General features: G+C 35.9%; 1 protein-coding gene across 1 annotated transcript in view; it reads left to right on the forward strand.

Moving 5' to 3' along the window:
* HDAC9 (histone deacetylase 9) overlaps window positions 1–27,777 on the forward strand; it is a 274,226-nt gene that overhangs the window by 201,327 nt on the left and 45,122 nt on the right. Inside the window, exon 21 of the mRNA XM_069007080.1 lies at window positions 16,324–16,442. Coding sequence (XP_068863181.1) covers window positions 16,324–16,442 — 119 coding nt within the window. The remainder of the gene's footprint in view (window positions 1–16,323; window positions 16,443–27,777) is intronic.

Genomic DNA, 27,777 nt, shown 5'->3' on the forward strand with positions numbered 1-27,777 from the left:
ACAGCAGGGCATTGATTTGTAGTGAGTGGGAAGAGCAAGAACATTGCTATTTGTCCCTGCTTGGAGGAGTGCTCGAAAATATTCCCTTGGATGGTGTGAGGAGAAAGGCAGAGTTTGAGGAATGAAAGTTTTGACTGATGCAGTCTTCTGCTGGCACAAGGGCAGAGGTGTTAAGATAAACTGGGTTTTCCTACTTCAGGGATGTTTACTTGGAGGACATGCCTTTTACTATAACTGGAACCTGTCCCAAGGGAAAAGGACATAGCCTAAGGGACTTCACTGGGGTTGGTAGTTCAGTTAAGTGCCCAGCCAATGTTCCCAAGCCTGAGACATAGAAATGTGCAAGTAGTTCTGTGAGTTATGCCAAAATCTTTAAATGATGGACCTGATGCTGAGGTGATGGTCTTGTCTGAGTGTCTTTGGCATTGTGTCTCCAGATGGGTCACAGAGATGGCAAGGTAAAATGCACAAATGTGAGAAATGCTGAAGGCCCAGGAAGTAAGACCATATGCTCACTTCTGGAAGATCAATAACTTGCTCTACTGTTATGAACATTTGTGGAGAATTTTTCTATATTAAGAAGGAAAACAAATAGCTTCAAGAAGTTTCTGACTGAATTCAGTTTAAGGATTAATGATTATCTCTGATCATCAGTGGCTAGATTTCTGCTTTAGAACAGGGAGTTGTGACATTCATGTTGTCACAAAGATACTGGTAGGATATTAAGCCTCCATGTTAAGCCATTTTCAGTGATGGAATATTGTATATATTTGGATCGGGATTCTAAAAGGTTTTACATACATGTCTAAATTTTTTTTTCATGAGTGTTCTTCAACAGATACAATAACATGCAAAAATAAAATATTTGGAGTTTCCCTTAAGAGGTTAGTAAAGTAGGTAATATGATATTGTGCTAAGCTGTGTGCAGGTAGGACTCTAGGGAGTTACAGTTTTCTATGAAAAGCACAAATGGGTCCTGTAGAAATTTATGCTTCCAGGAATAACAGCACAAAGTACCTTAGACAACATTCAGAGAAGTAAAATGCTTAGGTCAGTGAAGACATCCAGGATGGTCTTAAAACTACATTAAGAGGAAAGCAATTAAAGTTTGCAGGTCAAAAAAAGAAATTAAAGTGGTCAGCATCTCTCAGAATGAAGCTCTTGGGTCTCATGCATTCTCTCCTCTTTGAGATAACTGGGAAGTAAAGGGGATAATAGAAGGCTGGACTAATAGTAATGAGCAAGCAGATGAGAGAAACCAGAGTAGAAAGAGAATGTAGATGAGACAGAGTAGAAGAAAAGATGAGAGAAAACAGATGGAAGCCAAAAAGCCAATGAAGTGAGAGAGACGAGACTATAATGATTTACACAAGACATAGTGAAACTACTCTGGATAAAACATTGAAAGAAACTTATAGCCTCAGTCCAGCTCTGGAATAAAAGAAAACCCCAACCTTTAACAGGATTTTAAATGGGTTAAGGCAAAACTTTGCGAATCTTTTCATCCTGGAATTAGAAACAGAGATTCTATAACAGGATATTCTGATAGTATTGGTGACCTTGCATAGATTAGACTGAAATAAACATCGAAAAATTCACATTTATATGAACAAAAATTCAAATACCTTGAGGTCTATTCTTTGCTAATATATATTTCCTTTTAAAGCTGTACAGAGCCTACAATTGAATCTATAATAAGTATGCATGTATAACATGAATTAATAGCAAGAATGCATGTAAAACGAGTTAAATGAAAGCCAAGGCCGAAACACCATTTTTTTTCCTCAAATTTGCATGATCTAATAATAATCTTTCTCTCAATAGTAAATCATTATTTACAATTATTTGGAATTGTGAATTTAAAAACAATAATTCAAATTGAATTTTTAACTTATGGAAGGAGAATGTAGGAACTGTTCAAGGGAGCACAAATCTGAAGAAACTGCTTATCAGGATTTTGCTTCATTTGCAATTAGAAACAGAACCAAATTGAAAGTGGCATGTGTACCCTGTAGCTGTTGAAACAACAGTGGTTTTCAATTCTAAATGCTCTTTAACTGTACAATACCTGCTTGTATTATTGAAATACTGAGTATTCTAGAATTGCAGAAGCTTCTTTAAACATTCTTGAGGTATATTAATCAATTGTTAGCAATCCTGCTAAAAGGAGATCTTAGATTACAAGCTAGAGTATTCCTATTTGTTGATTCAGTCACAGCTTTTTTTTTTTTTCATGACCAGACTAGGGTTCTTCTGTGGTGACTCTATGGAATTTAAAGAGAATGAAGTACAGCCAGAGGGAGATGAAAATATCAGCCTTGGCAGGATGAGCTTATTTTTAAGCACTCTTTTATCTTTGATACTCCTCATCTCAATCATTGCTTTTCTTGGTGAAGAAAGCACTGCAACGAGGTGATGGGAAAGATGGCTTACTTTTTGTTGTAGCAAGTAAGATTTACCAGTTCTCATTCCACAGTCAAGTCTCTTCAAAGATAACTATTTCCTTCCTGACTGGGTTTTCACTTGGACTGACAGATTGCCAGTATTCCCAGTGTCAGAGCACCAACTGATGTTTGAGGTTGGAACTAATTTTAAAGATTTCCAATTAAAAGCTCAGTTTTTTTAGAATTCAAGGTGTAAAGTAAGATAAAGAAATTGTTAACAATTTAACAGCCATGACATGAAATTTAAAATTATATTTTTGCTACTTTACTATATTTTTAAATGTAACTTGGGTAAATAATACAAAAAATACAAATTATTTATTTGACCTTAGAGGAAACTCATTGCAAAACTACTTGACTTACAGTGTCCATCAAGTGTGCAGACCTGGGTAAAAAAAGGAAAAAAGACATGAATTATCCCATAAGTGAGAAGACAAAAATGAAACTTTAGATAATATTTGATTGATCTTATGAATTCAAAAAAGTCAGAAAGTGTTGAAATTAAAACTGCAGCTTGGATGATTATATATACAGCCGTTATGTTCATACACTTGACATTATACTAACATAGGATTCTCTTTTTTCTTCCAAAGGCTGAACTATCTTACAACAACACAGTACAAAAAATACAGATTTAAATAAGTAGTTTGTTCCTTAGCTGTTCATGCTGAAAGGCTGACAAATGCTTTTTGCTTAGGTGCCAAGAGTCTTCTAACCTTTCTTGAGGGGTCACAACTTAAAAATCTACTGGATCACCTCCCATGTATTAGCAATGATAAAAACTTCCTCCTATTCACTCACTGTAATTGCTCAACTCCCTATGACAGGTTTGGCAATTGCATGTTGGAAGAGTTATTTTAATGAAGAGTAGATGAGAATACGCCAAATTTCTCAGCTGGTGTAAAATTCCATGTATTTAAATCTAGATTGGCAGCTGGAATTGGAGAACTCACTGCCAAAAGGTTATTGTTCAGTGTTTTGGAGACTGTTGGTAATCCAAAGGTAGCAGCATGAAAAGTGCTGCTTTTAACTAGTCTTTTGAACAGTTTACAAGATCTGTTGGCAATTTTAAGTAAAGAAATGACAAAAGTGTTTAATAAATTAATGGTAACTTAATTGCAGTAAGTACACTAAAGCTGGCTAAAGTCAGATCCTTAGGAGAGAAATGATTGTGAAGTCCTGACGGGGTCTCTGAAATAGTTGGAAAATTAATGTTTTATTAAATATATTTTGGCCTCAGCAAGAGGTCCAGTTTTTGGACTGAGTGAAGAATTTGAATTACATGATACCTGTATATTGTGTCATCCAGATATCAAACCTGGAAGAACTATTTTATTTTATATTTAATTGAGGTTGATTCGAATGTACATTTTACTTACATTCATTTCAATGTTTTCTGAAACTTCACTATTATTTTACTGATGTGTCCAGTCTAAGTTATTACATTATTTTGACTGTCACTCTGAGAGAGAAGTGCAACAAAAATAAATCTAGAACTGGAAATCATGCTTAGGGATGTTTTTATTGCTAGATCCAACACTATAAATTGAGACGGACATTGAAAGACGGAACTCTGTGATTCAGTTCATTCGTACATTTTCTTGAAATTATAATCAATACCAGTTTCCAAGACAACTAACTGCATGAGGATGGACCAGCCAATAATGAGAAACAGCTTTCTTTTTTATTGCTGTAGCACATGGTAGAAAAAGTCTTTTTTGTTTCATGCTGTTGAGGAGACTAGCCAATTTATCACTCCAAAGAGGATCCAAAAATTATTAAAGGAGGTGTGAGCACTTCAGTTTTTTAAGAGAAGGACAGGGACATAAGTTCATTGGGGAAAGGCAAATTCAGAAACATCAAAATGTAATTTTTAAATGCTTTTCAGTTAAATCCCAAACTTCACCTTGACTTTTTCTCAGTTGTTCCTCAGGCATCCTAACAACATGACCAGTTGGTGCTTGTGATTGTATTGGCAAATGGAATAGCAATGTGTCAATATGACTCTCCTGGGGTGAGTGGGATTGCCTTTCTTCTGTAAAATGCCTGGCACAGATAAAAGGCTTCATCCCATGTACACCACTGAAAGAGTTATGATTGATCTAGGACCACAAGACTGTAGAATTCTTTTGCAGACGTCAAATAAAATCTATTATGAGAAACATTGATTCCATGAAGTCAATGGAAGCCTAAGTAAAATATTAAATCACATTGCAATATATCTGCATTTTCATATTTTGTTTTTCAATCTGAGATTCCAAATGCTTTGCTGTTCACTATTCCTTCCTTGCAAAAAAAACCCCACCAAAAAAAACCCCAGTGAAACATTTACACAGGAATCATGTTATTCCTGAACTCTGTGGTATTGTGTTCAGTCCTTATTTTTTGGAACTTTTTATTTTTCCTTTTTTCCCTTATCTTTTTTCCTCATTGTGCCCATGAATGGAATAGGTATCCTTTCTGTACTCTTATTACTTGAGTTTCTCTGAAGCTGATACAGTATCTTCTGATCCTCTTGGGTTTTGTTTCAAATATTGTGTTAATGCAGATTCTTTTGCTATTTTTGTATTTTATTAAACTTTCATTTGTGACATTGATTCCTGAATATTTAAAGTTCTTTCTAGATGAAAATGCTTCCCTTTGTATTTCATGTATAAAACTTTTTTTTTTTCATACTACTGAAACCAGAAAAAAAATCACATTATCCTCAACATATCATATTTGGCTTTGTATTTTCCTGACCCTTAGTTCTCTCCAAGCCTTTCTTTGACTTCAGTCTTTAAGTTAGAGGTGTAACCCTCTTGCAGGAGAGTGTTTCTCATTTTAAAGCATTGGCCTACCTGATGATACTCCCTGAACAAGTCTGGTACTTTTATTTGTGAATTGAGTCCTTCCAGTCACGTTAAATTCAGTTGATGTCTAAGTGCTGACATCCAATTTTCTCTGTCTTCGAAGTCTATCAAATTTCCTCTATTTTGTTGAGTGCAATGAGTGTAAAGCAAGAATGGGGATAGGGTAATATAAAAGAGACAGGATTCCTCCAAGCTACACAGAGCCAACACCAGATCACATTTCTAACCAAACAGTAGCTGACGTAGCACCAGAAAAAGTTGTAGTTTCTAACACCGTGTGGTACCTTGGGATTAGTGCATTAGTGAGAGTGTTCCCGCTGGTCCCACAAATATCTCCTGTCTTTCTCTCTGAGAATTCTCTGCGAGTTCAAGAGGGAAGAGGAAGGAGGAAAGGGCAGGGATTGAAAAGTGCTTTTCTGGGTTACCTTACATTATATGTGAATATTTCTTCTAAATCCTCAATAAAATTATATCAGTATAGGTTCCATTAATGGCATTCAGTTTAGGTAAAGTGAGAAGACTTGAAGTTTTTGTACTTTATAAGCCTTGTTGTATGAGGGAAACTGTATTTTTGGCTATCTTTGGAAAGAGGGGTGGCTGCTCGTTTAAATACATGCTAGAGTAATGAGGTGGTCCAAAGTGGCCCCAGCTCCAATGACAAGGCTCTGCCAAGCATGAAGCAGACAAACATGCCCATGTTTGCTAATTAAGATCAGAGGCACTTCCTTCTGGTTAATTTGGTGTGGGTATAAGAAAATGTCTGTATGTTCCTTGTCCACCAGTGTATCTTGTTCTTCAGCAAAAAACAGGAGGAAATGACATATGTCGGCATCTCCCCTTTGGAACATCAGAAAAATATTAGTCATATGAGCAATTTTCTGAATAACATGACTTCAAAGGAAAAGTGACAATATAGACTAAAACGGCAGTTTCTATCCAGAAAATTGTGAAATTTCTGTTTAATGATAAGCCAGAAAACCAGAGAGAAAATACCCTTAAAAGTAGTTATGAGTATATGAAAGAAAATATAAGACAGAACAAGAAAGCATCTGTAACAGAAAATATGTAAAGACCTCTGAGAAAAAAGACAAGTTCATGTACTTCGTATTCACAACCATGTTGATGAATACAGCATGTGGAAAATTATGTTTTTGCAAATGACTATGACCTTGATAAATAATTTGATTTCTAGAAAATGATTTTTTCTTTTAATTTAAAAGGGGGGGAAAAAATCCCCTTCTGGGCAAAATGCACTTTTCAGAAATGTAGGAAATTTAGTGGCAAAAGTGCTTTTTCCAAGGTATCTCTGTCTTTTACCCACTCAACCTATTGCTCCCATGAAAAAGACAACCGCTCCAATTCATCTCTCTGGGCATTTTTAAATCAGATTTGCCTTCCCTTCTTCCCCACATCTCACTGTTGCAAGAACTGAAAACTAATTTACACTTCTTGCATAATCATTTTTGGTGACATAAGCAGATTGTTGACATTGCAAACTAAGCTGTTGTATAATCAATAAATTAAATGTTAGGTAGCATATTTTATTCATTCCTGCTGTGTGTCCTGCTGTGTAATCTGAAAAGCTTTTCTAAAGGTTTTTTCATAAGCAAGGAGTGTAGATTTTGGACCTAGAGACAAACTCATTCTCTAGAGCCCTCTTCTTTTAATTTATTCAAAACACCAAAAATTTCCTTCTTTTCCCCAATTCCACCATTCCTGTGGAATGTCAGTAAAATAGGTACAAGGCTTTCCTTTCTCTTATACTATTCTTAGAGGGCTAAGTAATTTTAAAAATTTCAAGTACCTTAAAATACACTGAAATGTAGCATATGCTCATAATAATATGCTTTTTTGTAGATGCAAGAAATTCCTTGGAGACTATGTCATGTTATCATTGATTTTGTGAGTTCTATAAATGCGACACATTGAGGCAAATTTTTATCTCTGTATTTCTGATACTATAGCACTTAGTTTTATTTTCTTATGAGCAATCTTACTACTATATAATAAGGTTACTGGGAGGAGTGAACTGTTTTAGTAGTATTATATTACATTAACATTTTAGGCCAAGTCTTTTATAATAAAATACTGCTGAAAGAAATTACTTAGTAGAAAGACAAAACTGATAATTACTTTGTTATAGAAAATACTGTAGTATATTCAGCCTTGATAGGAATGTAATGTGTTTTCTAAACAACAATAAAAATTTTAAACCAGAAAACTTTAAGTACTCCCAAATGTGATTATTATATTTATCACAAAGAATCTTCTAATGATTTACTTTTTTTTTCTTCCATAAAATAGAGTAATGAGCACTCAATTGATTTTTCTGGTAGAAACGTTACACCATGAAAGCAAAATGATATCTTAAACGATACTTGATGGTAAAATTTGGCAGTGTGTATGTGATGCCTTTTCCTGGTCTTAAAATCAAGAGTCAAACACGGTTAGAAGGGGAAAAGGGATTTTACCTTGGTATTTATTTTAAGGATCCTTAGGTGTACACATCCAAGTCATATGCATCAAGATGTACCCCGCCGAGTCTATCTATGTTTCTCTTTCTCTGTTCCCCCCCCCAAACATTGGGTATAACATTATAGGTTTTACTAATTAGCATATCTATCAAAGATTCCCCAATGAGAGGCTCAAGTGAACCCCCCTCCCCGAGGAACCTTCCCCTGGATGGTTCTATCTTGGTTCACAGAATGTGTTCTGGAGAGGACCTTGGGGTCTGGGGCACACTGATCTCTGGCTACGAAGCTTCTAAAATATTTAGTCTCTGAGCTTGACAAACAAGTCCAAGAATGTAGGCAAAAAGCACTAGGAATACAGAAGTTGTAAAAAGGTATAACAGGGGTATAAAAGAAAAGGCAAAAATCTTCATGGCATCATTTGCATATGCCAGTACCATTTCCCATACAAGTTACAATGGCTTTGATAGAAAAATAATTGGCTTAAAATGGTGGGATTCCATATTTATAGCATTTTGCTTTCTCAGTGTTGGAGATACTATTTTAAGTTATTCTGTGTTTTATTTTAAACTCTACCTTTGCAAATTAAACCTCTGCTTCCTCCTTCTCATATATCATCTTCAGTCATGCAGCTCTTGGAAGCCACATCAATCCTTTAGCTAACAACTGGAATTTAGTAAATAAATTGTTCACAAGAATGGCATGTTACCAACCAGTTTTACTTGAGAGCTTAGAAATAACTAAAAGGTAGAAAAACAATTATTTTTTTTCATCATGTAAATGCTTTCACAAGAGTCTAAGAAGACAGAGGAATATTTAATAGAAAATGCTGATTTTCTAACTCTGCTTTTCAGCATGAAGGTGTTCTGTATCCTGCTATTGCAGGTATTAACTTGGCCTATATTTCCATAGAAGGCTTTATATTTGCATACTTTCCCTTTATATTTGCAAACTTGCCTTTTAAGGTAACCTCTTCTTTAAACCTATACTCATTTGAGAGATGTTTATACCCATGATTTTTGAACAAGCTTATTTACCATAATCTTTAGCCAATCCCTTTAACTATTACCACTGAACTTTGATTTTTACTGAGTTTTGAATATGGACATGAATGTGCATAGTACATGTGTATATGCTTTTGCCTGTTTTACAAGAAGTTGGATAATTTTAATTGACTATGCTATTAAATTTTAAGTGAATTCTGGAAAACACAAAGTAATACTTCTTCTCATAGTTTTCTTGGTTGTTAATTTTTCCTTACTTTGGTCCTTTCTATGCTAGTTCAGAGACTGACTGAGGCATATTATAGATCAAATGTTGAAGAGTCCTTATAATTACACTGAAACCACCTTTCTCAATAATAAAAATAGAAGGATGAGCAGATATTTTAGACAATATTTCATATGCTTTTTGACTGCTTAAGATCTTACAGTTCCAGCTGTAATAGAATTCAGGAAACTTACATGACGGATGCCAAAATAATTATTCATTTAAAAAGGAACCCACAAATAATAGCCTTAGGCTCTTAAAATGTCTTTAAAAGCAAGCAAGCAAGTAAGAAGAAAGAAAGAAAGAAAGAAAGAAAGAAAGAAAGAAAGAAAGAAAGAAAGAAAGAAAGAAAGAAAGAAAGAAAGAAAGAAAGAGGAAGAAAGAAAGAAAGAAAACTGTTGGTGCTTCTGAAACTTCTTTCAGGGGTACTTAGATACTCCTACAATTATAATACTTAAAATTTCTAACTTTATAAATGGTTTTTACACGGCTGCATCCATGGAAGACTTTGACCCTTTAAACATTTTAGTGTGTGATTAAGTTCAAAACCATGTGCAAATCCCAGTGACATGACCATGATTTGCAGTACTGAGGACTTTGTATTGATATGGTACCTTTTGCCCCTTGAAGAAACAAAGAAAAATATATTTTTTATCTCCAAAAAGCAAGTAAGGTAACTACAAAATAAAAGTAAGGACAGGAATACTGACTGTGCTTAACAAAGAAATAGAGAAGAAATAAAATTACTAAAAAGATATAAAAAGAAAATCTATAAGGATAAAAGAAAATATATGAAAATAAAAGATAAAACTTCTATAAAATATATGTCTTAGAAACCAATGCAGACAAAATTGGCAGAATTTAGGTATGCCTTGGAGGAGAAATCCAGGACAAAACTGATGGTCAGATGACAGTCATCAAGGAGTTTTAGGGGAATGTTCTCAAGTTTGGCCTGGATGAACTTGGGCTGACAGCAGAACTGGCACAAAGAAATGTCGTGAAAGTAAACCAAAGTATTAGTCTGAGACACTATTATAAAATCAATTGATGCAGAAAAAAGTATTATCTGAGAGTTGTACAGAAATTCTATGTAGCTTTCTGTGAGAATAGACATTACTTGATACTGTATTACATTAAAACATATGTGCAAACAACACATAAAAATAATAGATACCGTAAGTTCCACATGCTTTCTGATCTGTTCTTATCAGGGAACATTCAACAACTTACTTTAACTTGTGTAATTTTAAGGTAGGACAACATAGAGATTGTTTGGTACAGTATTTTATTTGCAGGATGTGAAACTGAGAAACTGTAGGCAGACCCACACTCTTTCCAACAACAGCCTGGGTCTCCCTTTGGTGGTTAAATCCCCACTATAATATTATTAATGCATTGTATATATCTATATTCTTGCAAAATACAAGTCTGGTATAACTGAACAAATAATAGTGCTTTTGTACTTTGGGGTTTTTTCCTACTTGTTGAAGTTATGGAATTTAGACTCTTCTGCATTTTCTCTAAAGGTTTTTCACGAGTCAACTGGGTAATTTATTCAAGTCTTTTACCAGCTTTTAGTTGATTCATCTGTGAAGTGGGTAAAGAAATGCCTGCTTTATGGGGACTATGCAATCAGAAACAGCTATACTGATTTATACCAGCTGAAGATATGAGCTTTTCCATTTTTCAGTGTTCTCAAAGTACTTCGAGATCACTGGATCAAAACACTGGAGGATTTCAGGGAAAGAGCAAATAATTTATGTGACTAAGCCATTCCAATCTGCAGTTTTAGAACAGCATGGATTACTTTTCTCAGATGCATTAATTGTTGTCTTGGGCTGGTATTCCTACTTGTTTCCTTTTTAAATTACCAACACAGCAAAAGAATTGTAGCTATTTGCATAAGTTTAGCTTTCTTTGGAGATTTCCAGCTCTGTGTGGTAGTGCTTGGAGAGTCATTTCTGTATTGGGTACTTCTCTGCAATCTCTTCTGGGAGAACAAATGTTTGGTAGCATCCTAGCCATGTGCTTTGAATGTACAAAAATAGAATGGAAGAATAAAAGAAACAGAGTCCCTTGGTAGAATCGCTTTAATGTCTTGCATCTGATGTTCAGATTGGTGGGGAGGGGAGGATCACATGTCTGATGTTTTCTCTAGAACTACACCCAACTGGAAGCCATCCCTTGGCTTCTCTGCGGACAGCAGCATACCCAAATGGAACATATTAATTCTTTGGGGAAATCTCCTTAGTTGGACAAAAAGAAATCTTTCAGCTTCCCAGATACATGCTCTGTTCCCAGTACCATTACACTGAAAGAAGAATCTGCATTACGTTTGTCTGGAAGACACAGTTCCACTGTAACTGCAAGGTTTATCGTGGATAAATAACTTCTGCAATGCAGCTGCTCAAGCTTTCAAGTTTTGACATGTTTATTAATGAAAATGAATGAGAAAAGAAAGAAATAGTCAGCCAGGCAAGATGCCCCTGTAACTCTGCTGTCATCATTAGGTGAATATGGTATACCAAATATTTATGCTTCTATATGATTCAAGATCACAGAAAATAAATATCACTTTTATGTGTTTTATTTTCTTTGGAGAAGGAAGTGGAGGAGAATGTGAGTCATAGTGGAAGAATAAAATCTATTTCTTTTCCGACAAAAGCTGCTTATTTTGTCAGAGAAGGATCCTAGCATTAACTTTGGTTTGCAGATAAGCTCTGGAGCCTGACTGGCTTCAAACAGAAGTGATGGCCTGCCAGTCCCCAGTCTGTACCTGTCTGGTGACCCGTGGCCAGAAGCCAAATCATATTTCTTACTCCTGCTGGGCGTAAGATAATCAGTGTTCCTAGCAGGGTCTGAATGGAGGCTGCTGGTGCACCCTTGCAGGATTTCTGGTGAGCAGAGTTTTGACCCTTCGCACCGTAACAAATCCTGCCAGCTGCAGCTTGACTTCTGAGCATAGGGCTGGTCTGAGGAATCTGGGAAGGTTAACATGAATGTGTATTAGTGTATGACCAGTGCTTCAAAAAAAAACCAAAAAAACCCCACCATGTTTTCTGTTATGATCAGATTCAGAGGATTCTCTTCTTAGGCAGCTGAGAAGGGAAGTGACATGGTTATGGGAGCTCCTGAGGAGGTAGTCAGTGGATGATTTCTCCTTTTTACACCTTGCTGTGCCCTCCAGAGTGTAGATGAGATAGAAGAGGTGCAAGATACAGGGTCTGATGTTTCTCTGCTCCCAAGAGATAGTGAAGGATCAGGAGCTGTCATTGCCTGTTCAACCATCCTGAGGTAGGAAAAGATTGTTTACAAGGCAGAAGTGATCTTCATGTTGCTTTGTGTAAGCTGTCTTTACAACTACCAACCTCAAAACATTTTTTGTCCCTGCCTATGACAGGGGAAGTGGACTAGATGATCTTTAAAGGTCCCTTCCAACCCAAACTATTCTATGGTTCTATGATTCTGTGATTTTCCTAAAGACAGATATTCATATGAAGGTGCTAAAGCCTGAGGGATGACAAATGACAAAAGTTTTTATGTATGTCATGGTGAAATTGAGACTATATTTAAAAATGCGTGTGTATATCATTCCTTATAGAACCTTATAGAAGATAGGAAAGTATCCATCCTTTTTGTGAAAGAATTGTGGGTGTTTTGTGCCACAAAGCTGTTACTGCCAAGGCTAGACAAACATTAGAGATGTCCTACCTACATAAAACTCCAAACCAAAATGCTTTGCTGTTTTCCAGACATTAAGCTGCTCTTTTCTGAGCAGAGATCTCATAGCATTTACTCAAAAGAGTAACCACCTAAATGCCTGTAGATTAATGTAGAATACTGGATTAGAGATTTAGGAACCAAAGGTCTATATGGTCTCTGAGACTTGTGGCTGTCATCTTTTTGAAAGACCATATAGTAGTCTTGACTGCTGTAACAAGGACCACGGAAACTCTGAGAAGTTTAAGAAAAGAGTCAAGCTTGCTATCCCAGTAAACATATTATTTTTTTTGCTATTTTTCCTTGATATCTTTCAAAAAGAAAAGTCCTTAGAGGTTCTTCAGTATTAAATCGAGAACAGTATAAGATGGATGAGCTCTGACATTCCACTTCCCTCAATATTATGGAGGATGAAAAAGAAATGAACAACACAGGGCATACAGGTTAGCTCTTCTGATACACTGTATCCAAGTAGCAGCAGCAGAGTTCTGTCGTAGTTTGTGAGACAATATTATAGCAAAAGTAGGATGTTATTCTTCTGGCGAAATGCAACAGACACTGTGTACATTTTTAAAAGGAAAAATCCTTTCTTTCAGAAAAACCCTCTTAGCTGTTATTTTGGTAATGTGAATTCAGGTAATACTGAAAGCAGTAACAGAACACTGAGTTCTGAATGCCACCTCCGGTTATTAGCATTACAGCTTTCTCCTTTCTTTAGCTGAGATTCCTATATATCATTTCTGTAGAGATTTATGAATGTGCTACTATTTCCTGTTCAGCACTCTTAAAGCTGGTGTTAATACCTATTCCTGGTTCTTTGTGTCGAAAGACCTTGCTTTCAGTATTTAATAATTTGCCTATTCCTACTCAGTGTGGCTGGCAGTTTTAATGTCAGACATACTTATTTGCCAAAAATTTTGAATAAACTGTGTCCAAACAATTTTTGCTCCTTCTATGAATGAGATTAAGGGTCGAATGCATTGTTTTGCCCAAGTTATTAAAAAATGTGCTGACATCTTTACGCTTTAGAGCAAGGTCTTGAAATGTGGTAAAAGTGGTAGATTTTCCCAATGTTCCAAATTATAAGACTCTCAAAAATTTCTTTGTGTGTTAGGCTGGTTAGGCTTGTTACTTCTTAGCAACTTGAGTTTCCAGAGCTTCTCTCTGCACTGAACACACTCCATCCTCTGACTCTTGAGCTTAGTCTGTGCTGTACTCTGTGGTGTTGCCACTTTGTTTGACATGAAGAAATAAAAAGCAGAGCCTGACTTGAATTTGAGGAAATGTGAACGGAGAGGAGGAGGGCAAAAGCTCAAGTGGCTGCAGATAGGGAGGGTTCTTCACAGGATCCCTCCTTCTTTCAGTGTATAAGATGTATGGTGCTATAGGGACAGATGAAGATTGTGCATCAGCCACAGTCCCCATCAGTAATCAGGATCTATGCCACATGTGTTGCAGACGTGGGGAAGTTTGGGAAGTATGTGTTGCTTCAGACAATGAATTTTTAATTAGAGTATCAGAAGGTATGTACATAAGATAAGATGTAGTTGCATAGGAGACCTTTATTCCTGATATTTTTCCCTAACTTTGTGGAGATTAGCCTGCAAAAGTTCAGTCACTGTAGTGTCTAATGTAAATATTCATATGTGTACTTTGTTTGTTAGAGAGTTTTACATCGTGGAACAATAGGAAAAATACCTAGAGGAGAAGTAATTGACTTCCTGCCTCCAAGCCATGTCAAGTCAAACCTGTAGCAAGCTTGGTGGATATTTTGGTGGTTTTACCTATTATAAAAAACTCCAAGAGATAGACAATCTCCAGTTTTCTTTTAAAATTTATTTATATTATTATTTATTTTTACTATTTAAAAGCTTGTTCCAGTGTCTGAACTACAGATTTGCTGCTGCAGCTGCTTCAGGTCCTGTCCACAGGGTAAAGAACAGGCTTTTTCTTTCCTCTTGCAACAACTTATGTATTTGTGGACTTTTATCATGTATGCTCCCATGTTATGCAAATCAGATAATTATACCTATATTATTCATCCACTTAAGTTATGTTTTTTAGAAGTTTTTTCTTTGCCTTTGATCTCTCCAGTTGGTCTAGGTCCTTCTTGAAGTGCAGTGCTCAGTACTGGAATCCATATTTCAGCAGAGGCCTACTAATGACATTTAAAAAAAGGAATATTTCTCAACTTATATCACTTTGCCTGCAGATATTTGTGGTGCAGTTTCAGCAAAATCATCAAAAAAATCTTAAGCAGCCTCTATACTTTTTTTATAAATGTAAAACTGTATTCATTGAAATGCTGTATGCCCTGACAAAGACTTTTTGCTTCATCTGAATAATGTTTGCACAAGTAAAAGGAATATTTTCCTAATATTAAAACTACCTTTTAGGAAAACAAAACAAAATAAAGTTCATAAATGCACAGATCAAAAACTAAACTAAAGAAAAACCTAGAGAATTGTTAATATCATTAATGTGTCTTTTTTTTCCCGCATAAAACCTAAACCTTTCAACAAAATATGATTTCTTTGGACTAAGGTATTTATAAAATAAATTAATAAACATTGAACTAAAACAAATACCATTACACATGCACAAAATTAATCTTTGCATTCTGACCAGTGTAGACCAATTGAGATTTTCTTGATTTAATTTATCTTTGCTAGAACATTCATATGTGTATCTGCGTTTTAATGTTAGTGATGTCCCCCTGGTTTAGCACAGCTCAGTGTTTGTCAAACCAGTGCAAAAGCCATCCTTATGCCTTCCCTTTGGAGTCAGCCTGAAAGAACACACCTGCAAGTGCAGAATACAGGGGCTAGGCTTCTCCTTCAATGCATCTTTCATGCTTTGAGATTGGAGAAGGGCAAAATCAAGGCGATAAAATACCCACACTTAAGTTTGTCAAGGAAGGGGTTAAAAAAGTGGAATCTTTGTGACTGTAAAGGGCTGAATTATCTTCCTGACACCAGCAGGGGTTGCTGTCACTAGTTTGTGGTTGTCACATTCCTGTTATGCTTGACCTTGGAAAGGCTTGACAACATAGTCTGGATTTGATTAAGGGAATTTCATGTTTTTCCTTTGCTAGAGTCACCCCCCACCTCGACAAACATTTAAAAATGTTAAGAAGTAAAAAAAAAAAAAAGTTTGGAAAGCAAACATTTTCCCAAAAGAAATTTATAGTTCAAATTTACACCAAGTTCGCACTAACTGGAGCAGTCCGGGTTTCCAGTCAGGCTTTGAGAGCTCTCTGTAAACCATTAGTCACTTCCCTGGAAGAGGCAGCTTTTTATAGGCAGCAGGATAAAACAGACACAGATGTGTAAGTAATATTAGAGGCTTTCACATGTACCTGCCTTTTCTTTCTCAGTCATAGACAAGAAAAAAGAGTGATTATAGAAAGAAATTGATTGAAGCCTTGGACTTGAACAGCTACCATGGAGATTGGTTTAACTAAAATAAAATATATTGTGTTGTGTTTTTTTCTGATTGTGACAATTTATATCATGAAGATGGAAGTTCTTTTGATTTTATCACATTGGGGTTTTTTTCATTCTACAGGACTGTGATTATGCCAGCTGCCAACGAGTTTGATCCAGAAATTGTCCTGGTGTCAGCAGGATTCGATGCTGTGGAAGGCCACGACCCTCCGCTGGGCGGGTACAAAGTCACAGCTAAATGTAGGTATTGCCATTGACACACGTTTCTGAGTTGGTATTTTTTCTAGTTAGGAACCTTATTATGTAAGTCCAGTTCCCGTCTATGTTTCTGTTTTGTGAGATAACAGCTGTGTCACTCAGGGCAGAGACTGTCCAGCAGTTAATACCCAGAGAAGGCTGGAGAGATGCAGCCCTTGCCCAACTCATGGACAGGGTGGAAATGAACATGTTAGAGTTTCTGGCTCACTCCTTTCTGTTCCTCTTGGCATTTTTGTCTTGACTTTTTAAAGTATTACTTTTCTGGCATTCAAATAACATTTTAGAGGTTTCATGCTTTTCAATAGGCCCCATTTTCCAAATGCTGGAGTAAGTTACTTCTCTTTAAATATATATTGGAGCTTTTAGACTTTGGAAGCCTAAATCCAATCTCATATTGCTCTTTTGTTATTGTAATCTTTTCAGCTCCATGGCATTAATCCTGAATTACATCAGTGTTTATGAAGGCCAAATTTTTCTAAAAGATTATTCTGTTGGGTCTCAATATATGGATGTCCATTTCAGTCTTTCAAAATGTGTGCTTATGGCAGAGATTTAATACTTTCTGAAAGACATGTCTGTCTGACATATCTCATATGTAGCACTCCAAAATCACTACCTCTTACAAGATATTGGGGCCAAACTAATTCTGAGCCTGGGATGTTAAGCAAGGCTGGGTGATGTAGTAACTCTCTGCACAGTAATGTGCATTGTAACATTGCTGTATATCAGTTGCTTTCCATGGGACAACACAAAATGGTTTCCTAATGCAATTCTCTGAATAATTTTCTTCAGTATATCTACTTTTATTCAGTATATTCAGTATATAATATCACTTCAACAGTTTTTAATTATGGATCTCTGCTGCTAACGGCAAATGCCTTGGGAAAAGTCTGGAGAAGTCAATGAGACCTAGTGGCACTTAAAACACTGCACAAATGGACTCTAATTAGAGGATTTTGTCCTTCTGCCCTCTGACTTTGGTTACAGATCAACAGGCCAAAGTTGTTTGCCTCAGGAGGTTCAGGGCAGATATGCATATTTTTATTTTAATTTTCACTGCATGCTGAACAGGCTCCCCTGAATACCAAGGACAACACTGGAGAAACAGAGTGACTGTCCATAGTGGTGTGCTGCGGAAAGGGAGAATGCAGAGAGCAGTGCAAGGGTCTACCCAAAGACACTTACACAGGTGCTAATGCACAAATGGACTGGAAATGCAGTATCCCTCTGGCTGCAAATAAGACACTGAGTTTTAGCACAGATTTTCAGCTTAATGCAGTGGTTACACTGGAGAGGAAAGAAACATAGCAGGCTGTGTGCTTGTTTGAGTATCATTTCCCTGTGTATTATGATTTTTAGTAAAACGTTTTGCAGGAAGAGGTGAGAGATTTACTTGCTGTTTTTTTCCATGTGTGGTTCCTGGTCAGCGGCACCATTCCATGAGCTTGTGTGGGAGGGAGGTGAACTTTCAACTGGTACTAAATTAGACATTTTGTTGAGAAACATTGTATAACTATCTGTATTTAGCTGTTGAGAAGGTATTCTACGTGTCCCTCAACAATGCAAGACGCTTTGGGATATGTAATATTTTGGCATAGCAACTTCAACAACTTAAATAGAAATTGCAGCAAATAAAAACTGTCTGACATTAGAATTAGTGTTACTTTTCATTCATGAGTTAATTAATTGTCTCCATAACTTTTTTTTAGAAATCTTAATACATTTTTTATATGAGGCTACACATCTACTTCTGCACATCTGTAAGCAAAAAAAGATGATTTACAGTAGGTGGCTCTTGTTTAAATTAAGAGAAAAGCCAAGATAGACCCAGATAATGATCATGCACCTGAGGGATGAATAAAGCCTTTTTTACAGAGCCAAAGGAATTTATTATTTCCCCAAAACAAAATTCTCCGCATTCCACCATACTATTTTAGAACATAACATACTATATGTGGTATGTAGGAAAATGAACAGTCTATTAAAAAAAAATAAGGTCCAAAGAGAAACTTTCATATTAGAGACTAAAAATAGATATTCATGCTAAGTTTTAATATAATGGGTTTGTAAAAATTAGAAATTATACCCCCGAGAAGTAAAGTTGAACACGTAAATATTCTTTCTTTATAAATCTTTAGCACTTTGTGTACACATAATACATTGGATTTTCTGATTTCTGTGATTTAATACAAGCTCTTCAAATTAGGGAGAGAGTGACATCAAAGGAGAGAAGATGGATCCTTAGCTACTAACCTTGCTGTTAAAGAGAGTATGGAGGCCACTAGATGCTTGATAATTAATTATTTATGTCTTTCCCTCAGAGTACAGTCTAAGGGGAAAGTTAAAATGTATTAACCAATCTGCCATCCCAAGTTATAAAGTAAAAACCACTGGATGAGGATAGCAGATTGGACTAATTACAGTCTTGGAGTAACCATATAGCAGGCAATTACATTCAGCAAAAAATGGTCTACTACATCTGCCAGTTTGAGAAATGTAAATTGTAATCTGCTTTAACCCAGAATTTTAATTTTTTTCTGTATTGTCATACAATCTTATTTACTGAGGAGTTGCCATTTCTGATTAGTAAACAAACATGTCAGCAACAAAATAATCATATATATATATATATATATATATATATATATATATATATATTTGCAGCTGATTTTAAATCTGGGAGTCTGTTGTGCATGTGAGGGTTTCTCACAGTGAGGTGACTCTCAACTCCTCTGGAAGACTATAGAGTGGAATCTGGCCAACTGAGATCAGTGATGATAGCAGAGCTTGGAGATATCTCACTTCCTAATTTATCTCTAGTTGTATTAAGTAATGTAATCACTAATGGTCTTTTTTCCATTGAAAAAAGCTCGTGTTTAAAAAATATTGGAAGGAAACTTTGAGTCTTTCCTGTCTTATTGCACTTTTAAAATCACTTTCCCTATTTTTTCAAAATGGCTTTCCAATTTGTCCTCATCTGTTGATTAGTTTTTGCTAAGATAAGCAATATTTAACTTAGTTTTACCTGTCTGCAAAACACACTTGTTTGGTGTGATGTAGAATTGAGAATGAACATTAACTAAAACATTTGTTTCAACCCCAACTTTGAGGATTTCACAGGCACATTTTTCTTTATGTTGGCTCTTTGTGCCAATCTTCTCTCTTAATGAAGTGCTATGATTTTGAAAGGTATTTGTATAATATACCTACGTACACATACACATCTTGAAATATGTACTCAACCCACATGCATAAACTTTGTGATGGATTTTATATTCTTTTAAGAACAAAAAGGGCTTCAAAGATTTGATATGACTGGTGGCATATGGCAGAACTTGTTGCTGCTGGGAAGTTCTCAGTCCTTTGGTACGAGCTACATTCCTAATATCTTAGTAAGGAAAGGCAAGCTTTATTGACAACACTGATGAAAGGCCACCTAGCATAATTAGAAACAGGTATACTTTTGAATTCACAATCACTTTGCCCTGAAGAAGGTCTTCCCCCCAAAAAATGGTTTAAATGGTTTATGGCAGAAAAGGAGTTTGTTTTTCCAAACAAAAACTTTTTGTCTGCTAAAAATATTATCTTTGCTCACAGACACTGCCTTGCCTGTGGCATTATGCTATGGGAAGTGTACCAAGTTTGACATCAAAAAGCAAAGGGAAGAAAGTGAGGCAAATGTCATGTTAAATTTCTCTTTTAGTCCTCTTGGCCCAGGGTCTTGCTGTTAAAGGTGCCAGGTCTTGCTGTTAAAGGTGCCAAGTCTTGCTCAGGAGTTTCTCTAATATCTGGTACATTCTGTCAGGAGTATTCAGGCAACTTATCTCAGATTTTGCTTTCTGTGCCCCTTTTGTAATGATTCAAGTTTAGCTGAAATAGAGGAATACATTTTGTAATGTCAGGTCCGGCTTTAGTACTGGCATGGCTCTTTCCCTGTTGCTTGGCTAAGTGGTTCCCCAAGATGTAAGCTGAAGGTGGGTGAGTGCAGCATCTGGAACTCTCATACACAACTCTCATGCAGAGTAACTATTGAAGTTTTTGGGATCTCTTTGTTTAGATCAGGGGCTGTAAAAGTTATTTGATTTTGTTGTAAAATATAATCAAGTGAGAGGAAAACATGTCTCAGTTGCAGACTAGTCCAATGGCTTCTTTTTATTACTAGAAATTTATTTTTTTCAATAAGATAACACAAAATATAATGACAATATAATATGTATTATCAAAACATATTTTTATCAAATTCACTTTTTTTACTGGAGTAATAAAAGTTGTATTGACAACAAAATACAAGAAAAATAATGGTAGAGGAAATAAAGGGGATAAAGGAATTTTATATTTAGAATAGTAAGGGGATGCCTAAACAGTATGAATCTCCTCCTTGCTCTTGTCCTGCTGATCCTTCGATGGAACTACTGAAGATAGAACTGATACATTTTGTCCTTTATTTTACAGTTAATTTTTACATTATCTGCTAAAATATCTAGTATTATCACACTATTTGAATTTTGTGTAGTGAACAAGTCTGAAGAGGAGCTGTCAGACCTGGTCATAAATTTGCAAGTTGTTAGATCTTGTAAGGGAACTGTTTTTAAATTTAGCTATGCTAACTGAAGATCTCCATGTAACATTATCCTGAGGTGAAATACTTTCTCTTTGTTTTATAGAACAGCCCTTAGAATAATGCTTGCACTAAAGCCACTGAGATCACTTTACTGTTCAAGTAAATATTCTACATAATTGCTCATTAAATCGTGACCATTCCGTAAAAAGAATAAAGTAAACAGAGAAGTGTCAAGCAAGAATGAAGACTTTTTTCAAGGTACTCAACTTCCTGAAACACTGCATTTGTTAAGGGCTATGATGATTTACTGGAGTTTTCCTGTTGTTTTACTCTCCTATTCCAAAGATGCTATTTGACACCAGAGTGCAAAATAAAATCAGCAATTAGCAGTAGGAAAGGATACCACTGTGGGCATTTAAAGAGTAAAAAATGATATTTTGTCTCTTGGAATATTTGTCTTCTGTTATGCCAAATTTGCAATGAAAAGTTGATCCAGTGCCTAGAGTATAACTGACTCTATCTAAGCTGATTTGCAACTTTTAATGTTTTTATTTGAGAAAATTGCAATAACTCCCTCAACTTATCAAAAGCTGCATAATACTGTAATGCACTCCATTCAAGTGGGACCAATGAAAAAAGTGCTAAAGTTATTGGCAGTTTCCCTTCTCACACGCCCAGGTTATTTCCAAAGGATATGTCAGCATAAGTGGTAGAAATGAATGCATTAAAAAGTCTGCTGCCTTACATGTAGTCGACAGCTTTTCTGTGAGGAATCTCTTCTCATGGCTGGAGGTGATACTTTGCAAAATACAAATAAGAGCAACCAGGTTGAACTTGGGGGCCTGTCCTGGTTTCTTGTTACTTTGCCCTTCACATTTCTGTTCCAATTCCCACTGGGAATAAGGAGTTTTGATAACAAGATCTCTGAATGTAACATAAAATGCTATAAAAAGCTCTCAGCCCAACCAAATTTAGAAGTAATGAGCACAGTTTTAATAAAGAGATGACTGGTTGCTGAAACAAATGATCTAGCATGGTGTACCAGCCATGCCTGGAAGGCTTTAAAGGAGTCTTATAAATAGATGGCATCCTTACAATTAGGTATACCATAGCACTCTCAGACACCAGAGGCTTCATGCAAAAGTTTTTATTCAATGACTGTTTTTTTTCTTGAGGCTTTACAACTGTCCTACTGTATTGAAATTCTTTTCAATTTCCCACTGTGTTTTGTGTATAGTATATGGGTTAGAAACAGACCAAAGGCTAATGCTAAAACTACATATCACTGAATTCAAATGCAGAACTGCTCAGGGTCAAAGCCTGGTACTTCAGATATGTTTCAGAGAAAAGGTTTCCCATGTGCCAGCTTCAGTATTTCTAAAACATTCCATGTGACTATTCTATTTCAAGTACTAAAAAGGCTATATATGTTCATTGGGGTTTTTTTCCTGGAAGTACTTGGTTTCTAAAGGAGTCCCCAAATAATACTGTAACTCTCTACTGGACAGGACGTTGGACTGACTGTGAGTCATTTTGGGTAGAGTCATTATAATGTCTTTGGGTAGGGACTTCACTTTCTTGGGATTGTCTGAAAGTCTTCTGTGGCGCTTGACTCCGACAAAGAGTACTGGTTGAGACTACTGGGGCTAATGTTAAAGTATGTTAAAGGAAGGCCAGAAAAAGGAATCCTTGCAAATTGACAGGACTAAAGAGAATAGCAGTTTTGACTTGGTAGCTGTTTTAACACAGTTTGAGTTTCTAAAAATAGCATTGCAGGCTTTTATGATGCCATGTCTAATCTCTTCACAAGTATGAAACTCTTTTTGACTCAACTACAAGAAGCTGTGATCTTGATAAGTCTGGCACTGACTGCCTTTGACTGCAGTTTCATAGCTGGCATGAGCTGCTCCAGCAGCTCCTTGCCATACAAAAGGGTGGTTGCACACCACTTCCCATTCTGAGTGGTCCATTATTTACCTTGCACTGGGTCTGCTTCTTGTCAATCTCTCTGTTAACACATGGAGCATTAACTCATCAACCCATCAGAAAACGGAGTCAAAAAAGTGGAGAGACTTCTGTTGGGCTTAGGCTGAATCAGATTATGGAAGGACCAATATGTGCCAGGTGCAGTGGAGAAAGGAAGAGGTTGAGTAGGATACCTTATGGTAGCAGTAAACTGTTGAATTACTTCAGTTGCCGCAGCTGTCTTCTTGTTGGAAGCCTTCTGAGTTTGGATATTTGATTTTTTTTGACATAATTTGGTTATCTTTGTGGTACTTGAGGTGATAAAGTAATTGTCCAGCAGGATGGATCTTCAGCTTTTGACTCAGAGCTAACAGCTCTGCTAACAGACTCTCAGCTAACAGAGATGGGTTGGGGTAATGATCAATGATATAATTTTTCGCTGGGGAGTGTCCTCATTGGTATCAGAAATTTTTTTCTGTCCCTTTTGTCTCTTGGAAACTACATGATACCCAGTGACTGGCAGCAAGAAAATGTAGCATCAAGACTTTGCTTCCAGTTGTTCTGAAAGCAAAGTTTGGGTTTTCTCTAGGGTAATTTCTTGAATACTCATTAAGTGGTAGTTTGGTACAATATGAAAGATATCAAAATAGATGAAAGATTAAATGGTGACCAGCCCTTAGACATGATTATTTTCACAGAATTCATTGGAAGAAGTAAAGCATTTTGGTTTCTTTTTCCTTGTAGCCCACAGCAATCATTGCTGTATCATATCCTATGGTTTGGACATGGCCATTGGATTGCCCAGCCTCCTAAGTCAGGTTATGTTTGTTTACTCCTGCATTTTTACTCCTTAAATTTGCTCTTGCAGCACAGATATCAGTGGTTTGTTTGTCAGTGACTCCAGGATCTGGTACATTATTGCCTGAACACTATATTTACATTTATAAATATGAAATGTAGAAAATTTCAGAAATCCTGTTCTCTGAAGAAGAATAGTCTGTTGGCTCCTGTGGATGAGAGATTGGAATTCACTGTATAAATTAGTGTCCTCTCTAGGACACAGCATAGTAAAAGGCAAATTGAAGATATAAGAGGAGAAGTCCTTTTTTCTTTTTCATTATTTCACTTAAAAAAGGGATTAGTGCTTGGAGAAATTCAGAAAAAATCTAGTGTTTGGTTGAAGAACCTGCTTTCACATTCTGGCAAGTAGGCATATGACAATGGCTTGGACTATGGACTTGAGCCAAGGGAAAACAGTGAACAGTTCACCTCATTTACTGAGGCTAGGGAAATCCTCGTCTTCAGACTTTGGGGCACTCATGTCTAACTGGATACATATTTAAAACTCATCTGAAGGATTCAGAAACCTTAGTACTGATTTTGTTACTGCCCAGTCATTTTAATACTGTCTGGCTAACTGGTGTATCTTTCAGAAAGGGTCTATCTAAGCAGAAAGTGAGTGGAATTAGAAATATTAGTAAATAATCATTGTTTTGACCTGCTTTTTCACTTTCACTTGGCCTTTCTTTCTTCAAATGAGCCAGGAGAGATTTCCATTTCCACTCCCACTCCTGCCTCACAAAGAGAAGATCTGTCTGCTGGCTAGTTAACTAATTGGTACAAGTGAAAAACCACCTGTATAGCATGTTCAGATATACAGTGTCAATCCATCTGCAGAATGCATCAGGTGCCCACTCCTTGGTTTAGGACAGTTGCTGGGGACAGGGCAAAGGATAGATTATAGTAGAAAAAAAAAGAGAATCTACAAAACCATTAAGAATTATTTTCCCTTTTTGGTCATCTTCCCTTATCTCTTCAGATACCTCTTGGTATTTTTTCTTTCATGCTACAGTAGTAACGTTGGATAATGACAATAACTTATGTGAGGGATGCAAAAAAGGTAAAATTGGTTGTACCTTCTCTCAGTTTTTAAATTAAACTTATGAAATATTTTTCCTTATTCAAACAAAAAGGCTGTCATTTGGTAGAAGAAAGGAAAGAACAAAGTATTTTTTTGGTTAGGCAGTATTAATAATGTCAGATTACAATTTAAATACAGCAAATTAAATATAAGGTTTTAGGGCCATTTTGAAACTAATGGAGCTTGACACAGTGTTCAGCAACTTGCCTGTGCCTTTTTCAGGATTGGGTCCTGAGAGAACATTGTTGAAAGACATCTCCAAATGTGGATTTCTGCATAACAAAGTGTCTGATCTTTTATAGCATCGTTGCATTGGGAATTAGTCTTGTCTTTGGGAATTTGTAGTCTTTAGTAGAAGAGCATGATTTATGTCTTAGAATTTAACCATTCTCTGTAATAAATAGAAATGTGCCACAAGTATTTACTTGGTTGCGCCATGGGAAAATTTTTAACATATTGTTCACAGCTTCAAAATGCTATAAAAGAAGGCATGTAATTTGAAGACTGACTATCCTTTGTGATTTCTAACCAATAGATTGATTAATATCTTTCAAAAGAGACAGCAGCCAAAATGTTTACATCTCATTAGGAAGAGAAGAAGAGAGCACACACAATTTTGATTATGAGCTTGGATGGTTCATTTCTTCAGGCTTCACATCCCCACTACTTAAGGCAGACTGTAACTTTAAGATGTTATCTCTTGCCTGCACAAATAAACAGCCAGTTATGCTTTTTATGGCGGGTAGTTCTCAAACCAACAGGGGATTAAAACATATTAGCTGGAGTTTGTGGTTCCCTGCTGAACTATCACGGGCTCCATGGATTCCTGTCCTGAATATTTCACAGAGCAAACACCTCTTATCTGAGGTGATATTCTCACACTGGCCTCTTGGCCATGGACTTCAAAAGCTGATCACAGGGAGGGCTAGAGAGGCAATAACCCTTAATATAACAGTCTCTCCTGATAGGGATAGACAAGGTAAAGGTAAGGCGTCTCTGAAGTTTGCTCTTGTGTGTTTAGCCCCATGGGGTGATAAGGGGCCATCTGTTTTTTCGGTCTGCAAACTCATCTTTTTCACACTATCCCAGTATCAAGTACACTTTAGGTCTGACTGGTATCAGCACTAGCAATTCTTCACTAATCTGAAGAGATTTTCTTGGTATTTTTAGCTTTGATCCCAGCAATTGTTTTAGTTGCTGCTGTGTTGGGGTTTTTTACCCAAGCAAACATATAAAATAAACATTAAAACATTATATTCAAGGTACTATTGTCCCAAAGAATGTAAGTTATTGAAATAGATGTTATAAAAGGTATGTTAATTACTTGTGGGTAAAGGGAAATTTCTGTGCTTACCTATGTGATTAAACTCAAAACATCAACTCATGGTGGTAGTTTCAAAAAGTCACATCACCACACTGGATGCTTGCACCTTGATTAATTGTTGAAATAGCATATCAGTACTACCAGTTCTAGAAGTTAAAAAACCACTGCTTCAGGCCTCAAAAATATTCTAAGAGTCAGTAAAATGCTACTCAGATTTCTTTTATTGTGGAGCTCCCAGAACACCTCCCTCCTTTTAAGCTTTTCCCCCAGCCATTTTTTTATCAATGGAACATTCAAATTCAATTGCAATCTCCTGATCATAATATCTTTATATAAAAACACTGAATACTATGAAATCTGCAGTAAAATGATGCAAGTTGCCAACACTGCCACACAAAAAAAATCCCAAATTTTTTTCAGCATTTTATTACCTTTGTTTGTTGTTTTGTGGGGTGGGGGTGGTGGCTGTGTTTAAGGAAATTGTTCTTGCTTGCACCAACTAATTACCATAAAATTTCTGAAAATGCAAGAATGTAGATCCTAATCCCACAAGCTTTTACTCACTTTGAGCAGTCCTCATGATCGAGACTACTCCACAAACATGATTAAGATTTACTAAAATAAGTAATGTTTACAGGGACAGATATTCTAAATATTACTATGCACAAAAACATGCTAAAAACTCTTCAAAAGCATATTCATGTGAGAAAACCATTATTTAAATGCTTCCTGAAGTCTTATAGAATTAAATTGAAAAGAAATAGGAGTTGTTCTATTGTAAAGTAAGTCCATTTGAATGAATTTAGCAATAACTTATTTGCTTCAGATTCATTCTTTTCTTGTAATCATCAATTGTGATTCATATACTCTAAAACGGACCAAGGAAGGGAAAGATCTTCTTTGGAAGAAAAAACTAAAATTAGATAACTATCCAGAACAATAAAGTATTGTTAGTTAATAAAAATTCACTTACGTAATGGTTTCTGTTTATGATGGTAAATTAATCAAATATTTGATTTGTTTGATCCATAATCTGATCCCTTTTCTTTAAATTCCTCTAGGTGAAAAAAAAAAGGGTTTCCTTTTTGGTATCGGACGTTGCATCCATTCAGAAGAAGTTTGTTTGTGAGAGCTGTTTTCCAAATGTTTTTTACTTACTTAAAACAGATTAGCATTCTCTAAAAGCAAAATAAAACAAAGCTGTTTCATTTAATAGTGGACTGTATCCTTGAATGCAATGTCTGGATTTTAAATGTGCTAGCTTTCAAAATTATTTCCTAATATGATAATTAACATCAGATATGAATTCAGTGAATTAGTTGTATGGAAAAATGATCACTGACATGTATTGCCATAAAATTTATGATATATTTATGATTGCAGCCAGGCATATTGTGTTTGTTCTTGTGCAGCGTTTTCTTCCTCTTAAGCAAAGTTGGTTTGCAAAGAATAACTTAAATTGCTTTGCATAGTAGTTTTATGCTGTCAAGAGAAATTATAAATTTAAAATTTGAGATATATATAAATCTCAGTAAAAATTGTTATA

The sequence above is a fragment of the Aphelocoma coerulescens genome, chromosome 2 (genome assembly GCF_041296385.1).
Source record: "Aphelocoma coerulescens isolate FSJ_1873_10779 chromosome 2, UR_Acoe_1.0, whole genome shotgun sequence".
NCBI lineage: Eukaryota > Metazoa > Chordata > Aves > Passeriformes > Corvidae > Aphelocoma > Aphelocoma coerulescens.